A 12,286-nucleotide genomic window follows, 5' to 3' on the forward strand; every position below is an offset into this window, starting at 1 on the left:
GCAACAACTCCAGGAGGGGGGCAAGAGGAGGCCAAATGGCAACTTCTCAGCCCTGTTTCCACCTGCTGCTGGTGACCTCCTTCACCAGGCAGGGAGGGAGAAAATTCCCCAGGGCTAAAAACCAGAAACCCACTACCGGAGCCAGGTCCCCCCCGGGGCCACCCAGGCGTCCTCCAGCTCACGTGGCAGAAGCAGAAGCAGCCCAAGTTGCTTTCTCTACATCTCTCTGAATGTGGCAATATCAACATATATATAGAAAAGGCAAGAGGGAAGGTGGCCCAGGGGCTAGAGGGTGGTCTCACTGCCCATGTCCCGAGGGGGCTTCTCGGTGTCGGTGTCCTCATAGTCCGACTCCATCTCGATCTTCACCTGGGGCACGGTGCAGAGAGGGTTTCTGGAGTAGTTGAACGCAGGAGAGGATGGGCAGGAAATCTTCAGGTGAAGTGTGATGCTGAGGGGAAGAGAGAGGGGGGTGAGAGTCAGGGCATGGGGTGAGCCTCGGGGTATGGGGTGAGCCTCGGGGCATGGGGCGAGCCTCGGGGCATGGGGCGAGAGTCAGCACATGGCGTGAGCCTTGGGGCATAGGATCATAGAATCAACCAAGTTGGAAAAGACCTCAGAGATCATCAACATGGGGGTGAGGAAGGGGATGAGGATGAGGATGGGGCTGGGGGTGAGGATGGGGATGGGGATGGGGGTGAGGATGAGGGTGGGGATGAGGATGAGGATGGGGATGGGGGATGGGGATGGGGATGGGGATGGGGATGGGGGATGGGGATGGGCGTGAGGATGGGGATGGGGGATGGGGGATGGGGATGGGGGATGGGGATGGGGGTGAGGATGGGGGTGAGGATGGGGATGGGGGTGAGGATGGGGGTGAGGATGAGGATGGGGATGGGGGTGAGGATGGGGGTGAGGATGAGGATGGGGATGGGGATGGGGGTGAGGATGGGGATGGGGATGGGGATGGGGGTGAGGATGGGGATGGGGATGGGGGTGAGGATGGGGGTGAGGATGAGGATGGGGATGGGGGTGAGGATGGGGATGGGGATGAGGATGGGGATGAGGATGGGGATGAGGAAGGGGATGAGGAAGGGGATGGGGATGGGGATGGGGATGAAGAGCCCACTGCAGGGCCCTTTACCTGCGATCCATGTCTGAGCCATTCGGGGAGGAATCAGAACGCAAAGCTCCAGGTGGAGGACCTCTTTCCTGGGGGGACATGGAGGTGAAACACTTCCCAAGGGAGGAAGGAGCCCCCTCCCCCCCCCAGAAGAAAACCCTCCAAACCCCACTCAAGCCCTCCTACAACCACTGCATCCAGCATCCTCCTTGCTGGTGGGAGGAGGAGCAGAGCTGCTTTTGGGGGGGTGATTAGAGCAAGAGAAAAGCTCCAGCGGCCCCTGGGAGCAGCAACCTGAGGACAAAGGCAACGACTTACTGAGTTAGAGCTTGCTGGTGGCACCATGCAGCCTGGGGCTGAGCTGGAAGAAACTCACCCCAGGCTCTTCTGCCTCATGATTTGGGGTTTGTTTAGGGGGGGAGGGGAGGAGCATGGCTGGCTCTGCACCAGCTCACATCTGATGTTTTGCACAGAAGCCAATCTGCTCCTGGGATAACCACAACCTCTGCACCCCAGGATTTAGTTATGGCTTTTCTGGGGAGGGGGGGAGGAAGGACTCCAAACCTGCCCAGATATTGCTCTGCTCCAATCCCCATCAGTGTTTGGCTCAAGGTGAGGAGCCCCCAGGTGGCTTCCAGCCCCCCAGCAGGGAGCAGCCACCCCCTCCTCCCTGCTGAGGCGGGATGGATCCAGGCTGGCTCTCGGCGGCGGGGTTAGTGCTGCAGGAAGGGAGGGGTTAGGAAGCAGCTGGGAATGCAGCTGAGGAGCAGCTCCTGAGCTCTTTACTTACGGCTGAGGCAATGGGGGCCCCCGTTTCGGGGCTGCGCTGGCAGGGGCTCCATGGGGATCTTAATGACTGAGGGAGGTGGGAACTGGGGAAGAAAGTGGGGGGAAATGTGGTGAAGGCAACGCCTGGGTGGGCTCTGAGACCACCTGGAGCACCCAAACACACCCAAAACCTCCAGAGGTGGGTGCACAAAGAAGAGGAGGAGGCTCTTTGCCTTCCTCTCCTCAACCCTTCTTGCCCAGGGGGGTGCAGGCTTGCTGATGCTTCGTCACCCTGCAGTGGGAGCTGAGCCCTCAGCCATGGGATTTTGGCTCCTTTTTTGTTGTCCCCTTAAGGAGTTCATTTTGGCCACACTTTTCCAGCTTTCAGGACACTCTGAGCATCCCCTGGAGCCTCCAGCCAGCCCCTTGGTCATCCTGTCCTACACAGGCAGGGAAACACTTCCAGCAATCCAAGACCTTCACCCCAAACCCACCAACCTGGAGGTCTGGGTGGGACTTTTCCCTCCCTAGCTGGTCCAAGCTGCCCCTGCTGTCCGTGGGAGACCCCCCCCAGCCCCTCACCCACCTCCTCATCACTGCTGCTGTCTCCTTTGTTGCCTTTCTTCTTCTTCTTTTTGTCATCCTCCTTCTTCTTCTCTTTCTCAGGGATGATGTTGTCAATCCAGGCCAGGTCATGTTGGGAGAAGACAAAATCCAGCAACCTCCTCACCAGGATCAGGGCTAAAATCTGAGAGGGTTAGAAAGGGCTCAGCAGGAGCTGCAGGACCATTTCTCACCCCAAGAGTTGGGAACCACCACAGGACCAAGCTGAAACATCCTGAGAACTCCAAAACTCCTCTACAGGAGGCTGCAAGGGATGGTCACAGAATCATCAGAGAGGCACAGAATCACCCAGGTTGGAAAAGACCTCAGAGATCATCAAGTCCAACCCATCACCTAGCCCCTAACACCTCCTGACAGCCAAAACATGGCTCCAAGGGCCACATCCAATCCCTTCTTGAACACCTCCAGGGCTGGGGACTCCACCACCTCCCTGGGCAGCACAGCCCAGTGGTCAATTCCTCCTCCTGGGAAGAACTTTCTCCTCACCTTCAGCCTAAACCTCTCTTGGCACAGCTTGAGACTGTGTCCTCTTGTTCTGGTGCTGGGTGCCTGGGAGAAGAGACCAACCCCCACCTGGCTACAACCTCCCTTCAGGGAGTTGGAGAGAGCAAGGTCTCCCCTGAGCCTCCTCTTCTGCAGGCTAAGCAACCCCAGCTCCCTCAGCCTCTCCTCACAGGGCTGTGCTCCAGACCCCTCCCCAGCCTTGTGCCCCAGACCCCTCCCCAGCTTTGTTGCCCTTCTCTGGACACCTTCAAGTCTCTCAATGTTCTTCTGGAACTGAGGAGCCCAGAACTGGACACAGGACTCCAGGTGTGGCCTCAGCAGTGCTGAGCACAGGGCACAAGGACTTCCCTGCTCCTGCTGGCCACACTGCTGCTGATGCAGGCCAGGATGCCATTGGCCTTCCTGGCCACCTGGGCACACTGCTGGCTCATGCTCAGCTGCTGCCAACCAGTACCCCCAGGTCCCTCTCTGTTTGGGAGCTCTCAGCCACTCTGTCCCCAGCCTGTAGCACTGCCTGGGGTTTCTGTGGCCAAAGTGCAGCACCTGGCACTTGGACTTGTTCAGTGCCAGACTCAACCAAGTTGGAAGAGACCTCCAAGGTCATCAAGCCCCAACCGATCACCCAGCCCTAACGAAGCAACCAGGCCATGGCACTAAGTGCCTCATCCAGGCTCTTCTTCACCACCTCCAGGTCCTACCATGACAGGGAAGATGATGGCAGCCACTGTGGATTTGAGGATCCAGAGCACAGCCAGGCAGATGATCTGCACCAGGGTGAAGAGGTGGATGCGGCGCAGGGGCACGTGCCGGAGGAAGACGTAGTCGGGTTGGTGCTTGGCTGGCATGAGGAAGAGCTTGCAGCGGTCCCAAAACTGTGGTGGGATGAAGGCTGCTGTTAGCCCTCGGCCCCAGCCCCTGGCTGCCCAGAGGAAGCCTCTTTTGAGTCCCCAGCATGGGAAGTTTAGGGGTTTTGGATGCTTCCCGAAGGGTTTTGGACGTCTGCTGCTCCACACAGATAGAAATCATGGAAGCATGGAATGGTTTGGGGTGGAAAAGAGCTTCCAGGTCATCCATCCCAACCATTCCCTGACTCTGCCAAGGCTGGGGCTAAGCCATGGCCCTCAGCACCACAGCTCTGTGGCTTTGAAACACCTCCAGGGATGGGGATTCAATCACCTCCCCAGGCAGCCTGGGCCAGGCTTTGAGAACCCTCCCAGTGACGAAGTTTCTTCTGATGTCCAACCTAAACCTCCCCTGGGGCAACCTGAGGCCATTTCCTCTTGTCCTATCCCTTGTTCCTTGGCAGAAGAGCCCAACCTCCACCTGGCTCCAACCTCCTTTCAGGGAGCTGTAGAGAGCAATGAGGTCTCCCCCCTCAGCCTCCTCTGCTCCAGGCTGAACACCCCCAGCTCCCTCAGCTGCTCCTCCCCAGCCCTCTTCTCCAGACCCTTCCCCACCTTCCTTGCCCTTCTTTGGTCCTGCTCCATCCCTCCAAGTCCTCCTGGCAGTCAGGAGCCCAACCCTGAGCCCAGCCCTCAAGCTGTGGCCTCCCCAGTGCCCAGCCCAGGGGCACCATCCCTGCCCTGCTCCTGCTGCCCACACCCTTGCTGCTCCAGGCCCTATAGGATGCATGCAGATTTTGGGGTTAAAGATCCTGTTTTTTGCTCTGGTGTAGGAGCCTTTTGTGGCCATTAAGGAGGAAGAGGAGGAGGAAGAGCAGCACTTACCTGGATGCCGTTGAGGGAGGCGACACCCATGTAGAGGAAGACTCCGTAGAGCACCGGCATGGGGATGTACTGCGAGAGGGGAGACCATGGTGGGTGCCCCAAAGGAGGGTGACAGCCATGGGCACCAACACTGGGCACCAAGCCTGGGGGCAGGGCAACCCAGGTGTTCCTCCCCACCAGGTCTCCAAACCCCTTCAGGGCTGGGGGAACAGGGGGGGGTCACAGGATCACAGCTCCCAGGAGCTCAGGGCTTGGAAGGGACCTCCAAAGATCTCCCAGCCCCAGCCCCCTGCCAGAGCAGGAGCAGAGAACCCAGCCCAGGGCACACAGGAACACATCCAGACAGGGCTGCAAAGGCTCCACACAAGGAGACTCCACAACCTCTCTGGGCAGCCTGCTCCAGGCCTCTGGCAGCCTCCCAGGGCAGAAGTTCCTCCTCCTGCTGAGCTGCAACCTCCTGTGCTGCACTTTCCATCCCTTGCCCCTTGGCCTGTCCCAGGGTGCAGCTGAGCAGAGCCTGTCCCCTCCCTCCTGCCCCCCAGCCCTCAGCTCTTGAGAGCCATTGAGCAGATCCCTCTCAGCCTTCTCTCCACACTCAGCACCCCCAGGGCTCTCAGCCTCTCCTCCCCAGGCAGTGCTGCAGTCCCTTCAGCAGCCTTGGAGCCCTCCATGGGACTCTCTCCAGCAGCTCCCTGGATGCAATATTCCTTCACAACCTCCCTGGGGTTTTACCTTCAGGATGGGGGCCAGGAAGACGGAGATGCCAGTCAGCACGAAGACGATGATGCCAGTCACCCTCTGCTCCCTGGGACGTGGAGAGAAGCAGGATGAGGCCACGCTTGGCCAGGCCTGGCTGAGCCTCCCAGCCCCTGAGCCCCTTCCTCACCTGACCCCCAGGAACTGGGGCTGCTCCCCCGGGGCGCTGGTCTCGGTCTCCATCTTCAGGCTGTCGATGTGGGCGATGGAGATGACTGTGGCTGCCACGTACCAGGGCAGCCCCATGAAGGAGCAGACAGCCATGAGGATGCCCACCCAGAACAGGTCCAGGTGGTAGCCTGCTGCTTTCTGCAACACAGCACCCGGCAGGCTCTTGGCCAGGAGGCACCACAGCACCTGCAGCTGCTCCTACGCTCAGCCCAGAGCCCACAGTGAAGAGGAGTTTCTCTTGGGGGATCCCCAGCAACACCCCTGATGGCACCCCCCTGGTGCACCCCACAGTGCTGAGGGGCACTCAGCATCCCCCTGCATCCCCTTCGTGCACCCCACACAGCCACACTGTACCCTGCATCACCCCACACCACCCCAATGCACCTCACATGGCTGCACTGCCCCCTGCATCACCCCAATGCACCCCACATGGCCACACTGCACCCTGCATCACCCCACACCACCCCAATGCACCTCACATGGCTGCACTGCACCCTGCATCACCCCACACCACCCCAATGCACCTCACATGGCTGCACTGCCCCCTGCATCACCCCACACCACCCCAATGCACCTCACATGGCTGCACTGCCCCCTGCATCACCCCAATGCACCCCACATGGCCACACTGCACCCTGCATCACCCCACACCACCCCAATGCACCTCACATGGCTGCACTGCCCCCTGCATCACCCCAATGCACCCCACATGGCCACACTGCACCCTGCATCACCCCACACCACCCCAATGCACCTCACATGGCTGCACTGCACCCTGCATCACCCCAATGCATCCCACAGTGCCACACTGCCCCCTGCATCACCCCAATGCACCCCACATGACCACACTGCACCCTGCATCACCCCACACCACCCTAATGAACCTCACCTGGCTGCACTGCACCCTGCATCACCCCAATGCATCCCACAGTGCCACACTGTACCCTGCATCACCCCACACTACTCCAATGCACCCCACATGGCCACACTGCACCCTGCATCACCCCACACCACCCTAATGCACCTCACATGGCTGCACTGCCCCCTGCATCACCCCAATGCATCCCACAGTGCCACACTGCACCCTGCATCACCCCACACCACCCTAATGCACCTCACCTGGCTGCACTGCACCCTGCATCACCCCAATGCCACACTGTACCCTGCATCACCCCACACTACTCCAATGCACCCCACATGGCCACACTGTACCCTGCATCACCCCAATGCATCCCACATGGCCACACTGCACCTTGCAACACCTCAATGCACCCCACATGGCCACACTGTACCCTGCATCACCCCAATGCATCCCACATGGCCACACTGCACCCTGCAACACCTCAATGCACCCCACATGGCCACACTGCACCCTGCATCACCCCAATGCATCCCACAGTGCCACACTGCACCCTGCATCACCCCACATCACCCCAATGCACCCCACATGGCTACTCTGCACCCTCCTGCACCCCACATCATCCCACTCCACCCTGTATCACCCCACATCACCCCACTGCACCCCATGATGGCACTGGGTGAATTTAACACCCGGGGGGGGGGAGGGGGGGGGAGAGGAAGGCTTTGCCACCCCAAACCTGCAGCTAGAAAGGGTAGGGGTGAGCCTCTGCTCTACCTCTGCTGAACCCCCAGCCCTGTGCCTGGCAGCTGCACCCCACGATGGCACTGGGTGAATTTAACCCCCGGGGGAGGGAAGGCTTTGCCACCCCAAACCTGCAGCTGGCTTGGGCAGGGGTAGGATTTAGCTCCTCTACCCCTGCTGACCGCCCCCCCCCCCCCAGCCCTGTGCCTGGCAGCAGCATCCTATTGCCGCACCCCACATCATCCCACTGCACCCCACGATGGCACTGGGTGAATTCAACCCCCTGGGCGGGGGGGGGGGGGAGCGGGAAGGCTTTGCCACCCCAAAGCTGCAGCTGGCAGGGGCAGGGCTGAGCCCCTGCTGAACTCCCCAGCCCCGTGCCTGGCAGCAGAGCCCTGTCGGCACCCCCCGGGCTGGGGCCGCCCGGGGCTCACCCGCAGCTTGTGCTCCTTCCTGTTGACGATGACGGCGGTGATCTGCTGGTCCATGAAGATGAGGATGGTGACCAGCAGGGCGGGCAGGGCGCTCGCCAGGTAAACCCACCAGGGGTTCTTGCCGAAGGGAAACACAAACCACCCTCGGTCCACACGGGTGGGCTGCAGAGGGACAGAGATGGGCTTGGGACACACAGAAATGGGGGGAGGGGGGGAAAAAAACCCCCAAACCACCACAGAGCCAACATTCTGGGAAAGCCCTAAAGCCTCTGAGCATTATCCTGGGCTGCATCCCTGCCTTGATCCCAGGGCTGGAGCAGCTCCCCTGTGGGGACAGGCTGGGAGAGTTGGGGCTGTTCAGCTTGGGGGAGAGAAGGCTCCAGGGAGACCTTAAAGCAGCCTCCCAGTACCTGCAGGGGCTCCAGGAGGGCTGGGGAGGGACTTTGGACAAGGGCTGGGAGTGCCAGGATGAGGAACAATGGTTTGGAAGTGGAGCAGGGCAGGTTTAGATTGGACATCAGGAGGAAGTTCTGCACAGTGAGGCTGGTGAGACACTGGGAGGGGCTGCCCAGGGATGCTGTGGAGGCTCCAAGCCTGGAGACATTCAAGGTCAAACCTGCTGGGAGTCCCAGCAGCCTGCTGTAGGTGCAGGTGTCCCTGCTGACTGCAGGGGGGTTGGACAAGATGACCTTGGAGGGTCCCTTCCAACCTGATGCATTCTGTGAATCTATGGAGTGATCTTCACAGAATGGATCCAGAGGAGTGATGGTGCCCCTGGGCTGGGCACTGGGGAGGCCACAGCTTGAGGGCTGGGCTCAGGGTTGGGCTCCTGACTGCCAGGAGGACTTTGAGGGCTGGAGCAGGGCCAGAGAAGGGCAAGGAAGGTGGGGAAGGGTCTGGAGAAGAGGGCTGGGGAGGAGCAGCTGAGGGAGCTGGGGAGAAGGAGGCTGAGGGGAGACCTCCTGGCTCTCTGCAGCTCCCTGAGGAGGTTGGAGCCAGGTGGAGGTTGGGCTCTGCTCCCTAGGAACGAGGGACAGGAGAAGAAATGGCCTGGAATTGTGCCAGAGGAGGTTCAGGTTGGACATTAGAAGAAACTTCTTCACTGGGAGGGTTCTCCAAGCCTGGCCCAGGCTGCCCAGGGGGGAGGTTGAACCCCTATCCCTGGAGGTGTTTCAAAGCTGCAGAGATGTGCTGCTGAGGGTCAAGGTTCAGCCCCAGACTCAGAGAATGATTGGACTCAGTCTTGAGCCTCTCTTCCAACCAAAACAGAGGAAATGGCCTGAGGTTGCCCCAGGGGAGGTTTAAGCTGAACTTGAGGACCAAAGGATTGTCAGGCACTGGCTCAGGCTGCCCAGGGCAGTGGTGGTCTCCATCCCCTGGAGGTGTTTCAAGTCCACTTGGCTGAGGAGCTGAGGGCCATGCTCTAAGAGCTGTGTGCAGGAGATGTGAGGTCAGGGTTGGACTCAATGACCTGAGGACCTTTTCCAACCATTCTATGACCCATCCCTGAGTCCCACCACAACTCACCAACACCCAACCCACCCCCAGCATCCTCACTCCTCAACCCCCAATTTGGCACTTCCAGCAGTACCTTGGATGGGGGGTAAGGGTTGGGGAGAAGAGGAGGGGGAGAGAAAGAGGGGAGGGGGAGAGAAAGAGGGGAGGGGGAGAGAAGGAGGGGAGGGGGAGAGAAGGAGGGGAGGGGGAGAGAAGGAGGGGAGGGGGAGAGAAGGAGGGGAGGGGAAGAGAAGGAGGGGAGGGGAAGAGAAGGAGGGGAGGGGAAGAGAAGGAGGGGAGGGGAAGAGAAGGAGGGGAGGGGAAGAGAAGGAGGGGAGGGGAAGAGAAGGAGGGGAGGGGAAGAGAAGGAGGGGAGGGGAAGAGAAGGAGGGGAGGGGAAGAGAAGGAGGGGAGGGGAAGAGAAGGAGGGGAGGGGAAGAGAAGGAGGGGAGGGGAAGAGAAGGAGGGGAGGGGAAGAGAAGGAGGGGAGGGGAAGAGAAGGAGGGGAGGGGAGGGAAATTTTGGGGGGAAGAGAAATGTTGTAGGCCAAAGCTTTTGGGGGTTGGTTTTTTTTGGGGGGGGTCTTCTTTACCTTAAAATCAGTAGGCACTTGGAGCTTTGGGGTGTTGAGTCCAAAAAGCACATCCAGCCCCACAAACATGAGTATGGACATAAAGATTGAGAAGTCACTAATGAGTTTACGAAGCTGAGCAGGAGAGAGGGAAGGGAGGAGAGAAAAACAAAGGAAGGAAGGAAGAGAAATCACAGAATTAGAAGGTTCTACCCCAAAAAAGGGCAAAAAGAAGGACCTGGATGCTGCAGGTGAGGTGAGGTAGAGCCTGAGAAGCAGAGAGCAGCTGGAAAGAGAGCATGAGGTGGGTGGGAAGAGAGGGCAAGAGGTCCCCTGGTGGTCAGCCCAACCTTGATGATGCTGGGGATGTGCAGCTTGGGGGTGTCCAGGCCGAAGCAGGCATCCACGGCACAGAAGATCAGGATGGAGAAGACGTTGGAAAAGTCGGCAATGAAAGCCCTGACCTGGAGGGAAGATGGGGAAATGGGGGGGGGGGAAGGGATTAATGGGATGGGGAGGGTCAATGAGGGGATGGGGAGGGTCAATGGGGGGATGGGGAGGGTCAATAAAGAGATGGGGATGGTCAACAATGGGATGGAGAGGGTCAAAGGTGGGATGGAGAGGGATAATGGTAGGATGGAGAGGGTCAATGATGGGATAGATTTGGTGTACATTGGGATGGAGAGGGTCAGTGATGGGATGGAGAGGGTCACTGGTGGGCTGGATTTGCTGTGCATTAGAATGGAGAGGGTCAATGGTGGGATGGAGAAGGTCAATGGTGGGATGGAGAGGGTCAGTGGTGGGATGGATTTGCTGTGCATTAGGATGGAGAGGGTCAATGGTGGGATGGAGAGGGTCAATGGTGGTATGGAGAGGGTCAGTGGTGGGATGGAGAAGGTCAATGGTGGGATAGATTTGGTGTACATTGGGATGGAGAGGGTCAATGGTGGGATGGAGAGGGTCAGTGGTGGGATGGAGAGGGTCAGTGGTGGGCTGGATTTGCTGTGCATTGGGATGGAGAGGGTCAATGGTGGGATGGAGAGGGTCACTGGTGGGCTGGATTTGCTGTGCATTAGAATGGAGAGGGTCAATGGTGGGATGGAGAAGGTCAATGGTGGGATGGAGAAGGTCAATGGTGGGATGGATTTGCTGTGCATTAGGATGGGGAGGGTCAATGGTAGGATGGGGAGGGTCAATGGTAGGATGGGGAGGGTCAATGGTAGGATGGGGAGTGTCAGTGGTGGGATGGAGAGTGTCAATGGTGGGATGGAGAGGGTCAATGGTGGGATGGAGAGGGTCAGTGGTGGGATGGAGAGGGTCAGTGGTGGGCTGGATTTGCTGTGCATTGGGATGGAGAGGGTCAATGATGGGATAATAAAGGTTGGTGAATGGGATGGAGGAGGGGGTTAATGGGATCAAGAGGATGATTAGCTGGATGGGGGGGCTTCTTGGGATGCAGAGGGTATCTGATGGGATTTAAGGGTACTAATGGGATGGAGAGGGCAGTTAATGGGATGGAGAGGGCAGTTAATGGGATGGAGAGGGCAGTTAATGGGATGGAGAGGATATTTAATGGGAGGCAGAGGGCATTTATTGGTCTGGAGAGAGCATTAATGGGGTGCAGAGGTTTGTTCCCAGTCCAGCATCCTTCCCTGGGGCTTTCCAGCTCCACTTCCCCATGGACAGCCTGAGCACACCCCCACACCCCAGTGCTGATTCTTCTCCCCTTTGCATGGCAAGCAAGGAGGTCACTGCCTGCAGGAGCCTCAGGGAGGATTCTCCTAAGTGCTACCAACAGCTGCGAGGAACAGCTCCCAGAGCTCTTGGAACCAAGGATTGATGCTCCTGGAGCTCTCTGAACCATGGACTGATGCTCCTGAACTCTTTAAACCATGGACTGATGCTCCTGGAGCTCTTGGAACCAAGGATTGATACTCTTGGAGCTCTTGGAACCAAGGATTGATGTTCCTGGAGCTCTCTGAACTAAGGGTTGATGCTCCTGAACTCTTTAAACCATGGACTGATGCTCCTGGATCTCTTGGAACCAAGGATTGATGTTCCTGGAGCTCTTGGAAACACAGATTAATGCTCCTGGAACTCTTTAAACCATGGATTGATGCTCCTGGAGCTCTGTTGAACCACTGCTTGATGCTCCTGGAGCTCTCTGAACCATGGATCGATGCTCCTGGAGCTCCCAGAACCACAGACTGATGCTCCTGGAGCTCTTGGAACCAAGGATTGACGTTCCTGGAGCTCTTGGAAACACAGATTAATGCTCCTGGAGCTCTTTAAACCATGGATTGATGCTCCTGGAGCTCTGTTGAACCACTGCTTGATGCTCCTGGAGCTCTCTGAACCATGGATCGATGCTCCTGGAGCTCCCAGAACCACAGATTGATGTTCCTGGAGCTCTATTGAACCACTGCTTGATTCTCCTGGAGCTCTGTTGAACCACTACTTGATGCTCCTGGAGCTCTCAGAACCACAGACTGATGCTCCTGGAGCTCT

General features: G+C 58.6%; 1 protein-coding gene across 1 annotated transcript in view; it reads right to left on the reverse strand.

Annotated features, from left to right (window-relative positions):
- Window positions 1–336: 336 nt before the first annotated feature.
- The window catches only part of SLC4A5 (solute carrier family 4 member 5), a 53,204-nt gene continuing 41,254 nt past the window's right edge, over window positions 337–12,286 (reverse strand). Inside the window, exons 18-27 of the mRNA XM_054175298.1 lie at window positions 10,129–10,242; window positions 7,711–7,872; window positions 5,633–5,811; window positions 5,479–5,551; window positions 4,747–4,815; window positions 3,718–3,891; window positions 2,478–2,639; window positions 1,914–1,995; window positions 1,145–1,212; window positions 337–451 (exon numbers count right to left, since the gene is read on the reverse strand). Of these exons, the coding sequence (XP_054031273.1) occupies window positions 1,178–1,212; window positions 1,914–1,995; window positions 2,478–2,639; window positions 3,718–3,891; window positions 4,747–4,815; window positions 5,479–5,551; window positions 5,633–5,811; window positions 7,711–7,872; window positions 10,129–10,242 (1,050 nt within the window). The 3' untranslated portion in view covers window positions 337–451; window positions 1,145–1,177. The remainder of the gene's footprint in view (window positions 452–1,144; window positions 1,213–1,913; window positions 1,996–2,477; window positions 2,640–3,717; window positions 3,892–4,746; window positions 4,816–5,478; window positions 5,552–5,632; window positions 5,812–7,710; window positions 7,873–10,128; window positions 10,243–12,286) is intronic.

Source organism: Dryobates pubescens, chromosome 31 (genome assembly GCF_014839835.1).
Source record: "Dryobates pubescens isolate bDryPub1 chromosome 31, bDryPub1.pri, whole genome shotgun sequence".
Classification (NCBI taxonomy): Eukaryota; Metazoa; Chordata; class Aves; order Piciformes; family Picidae; genus Dryobates; species Dryobates pubescens.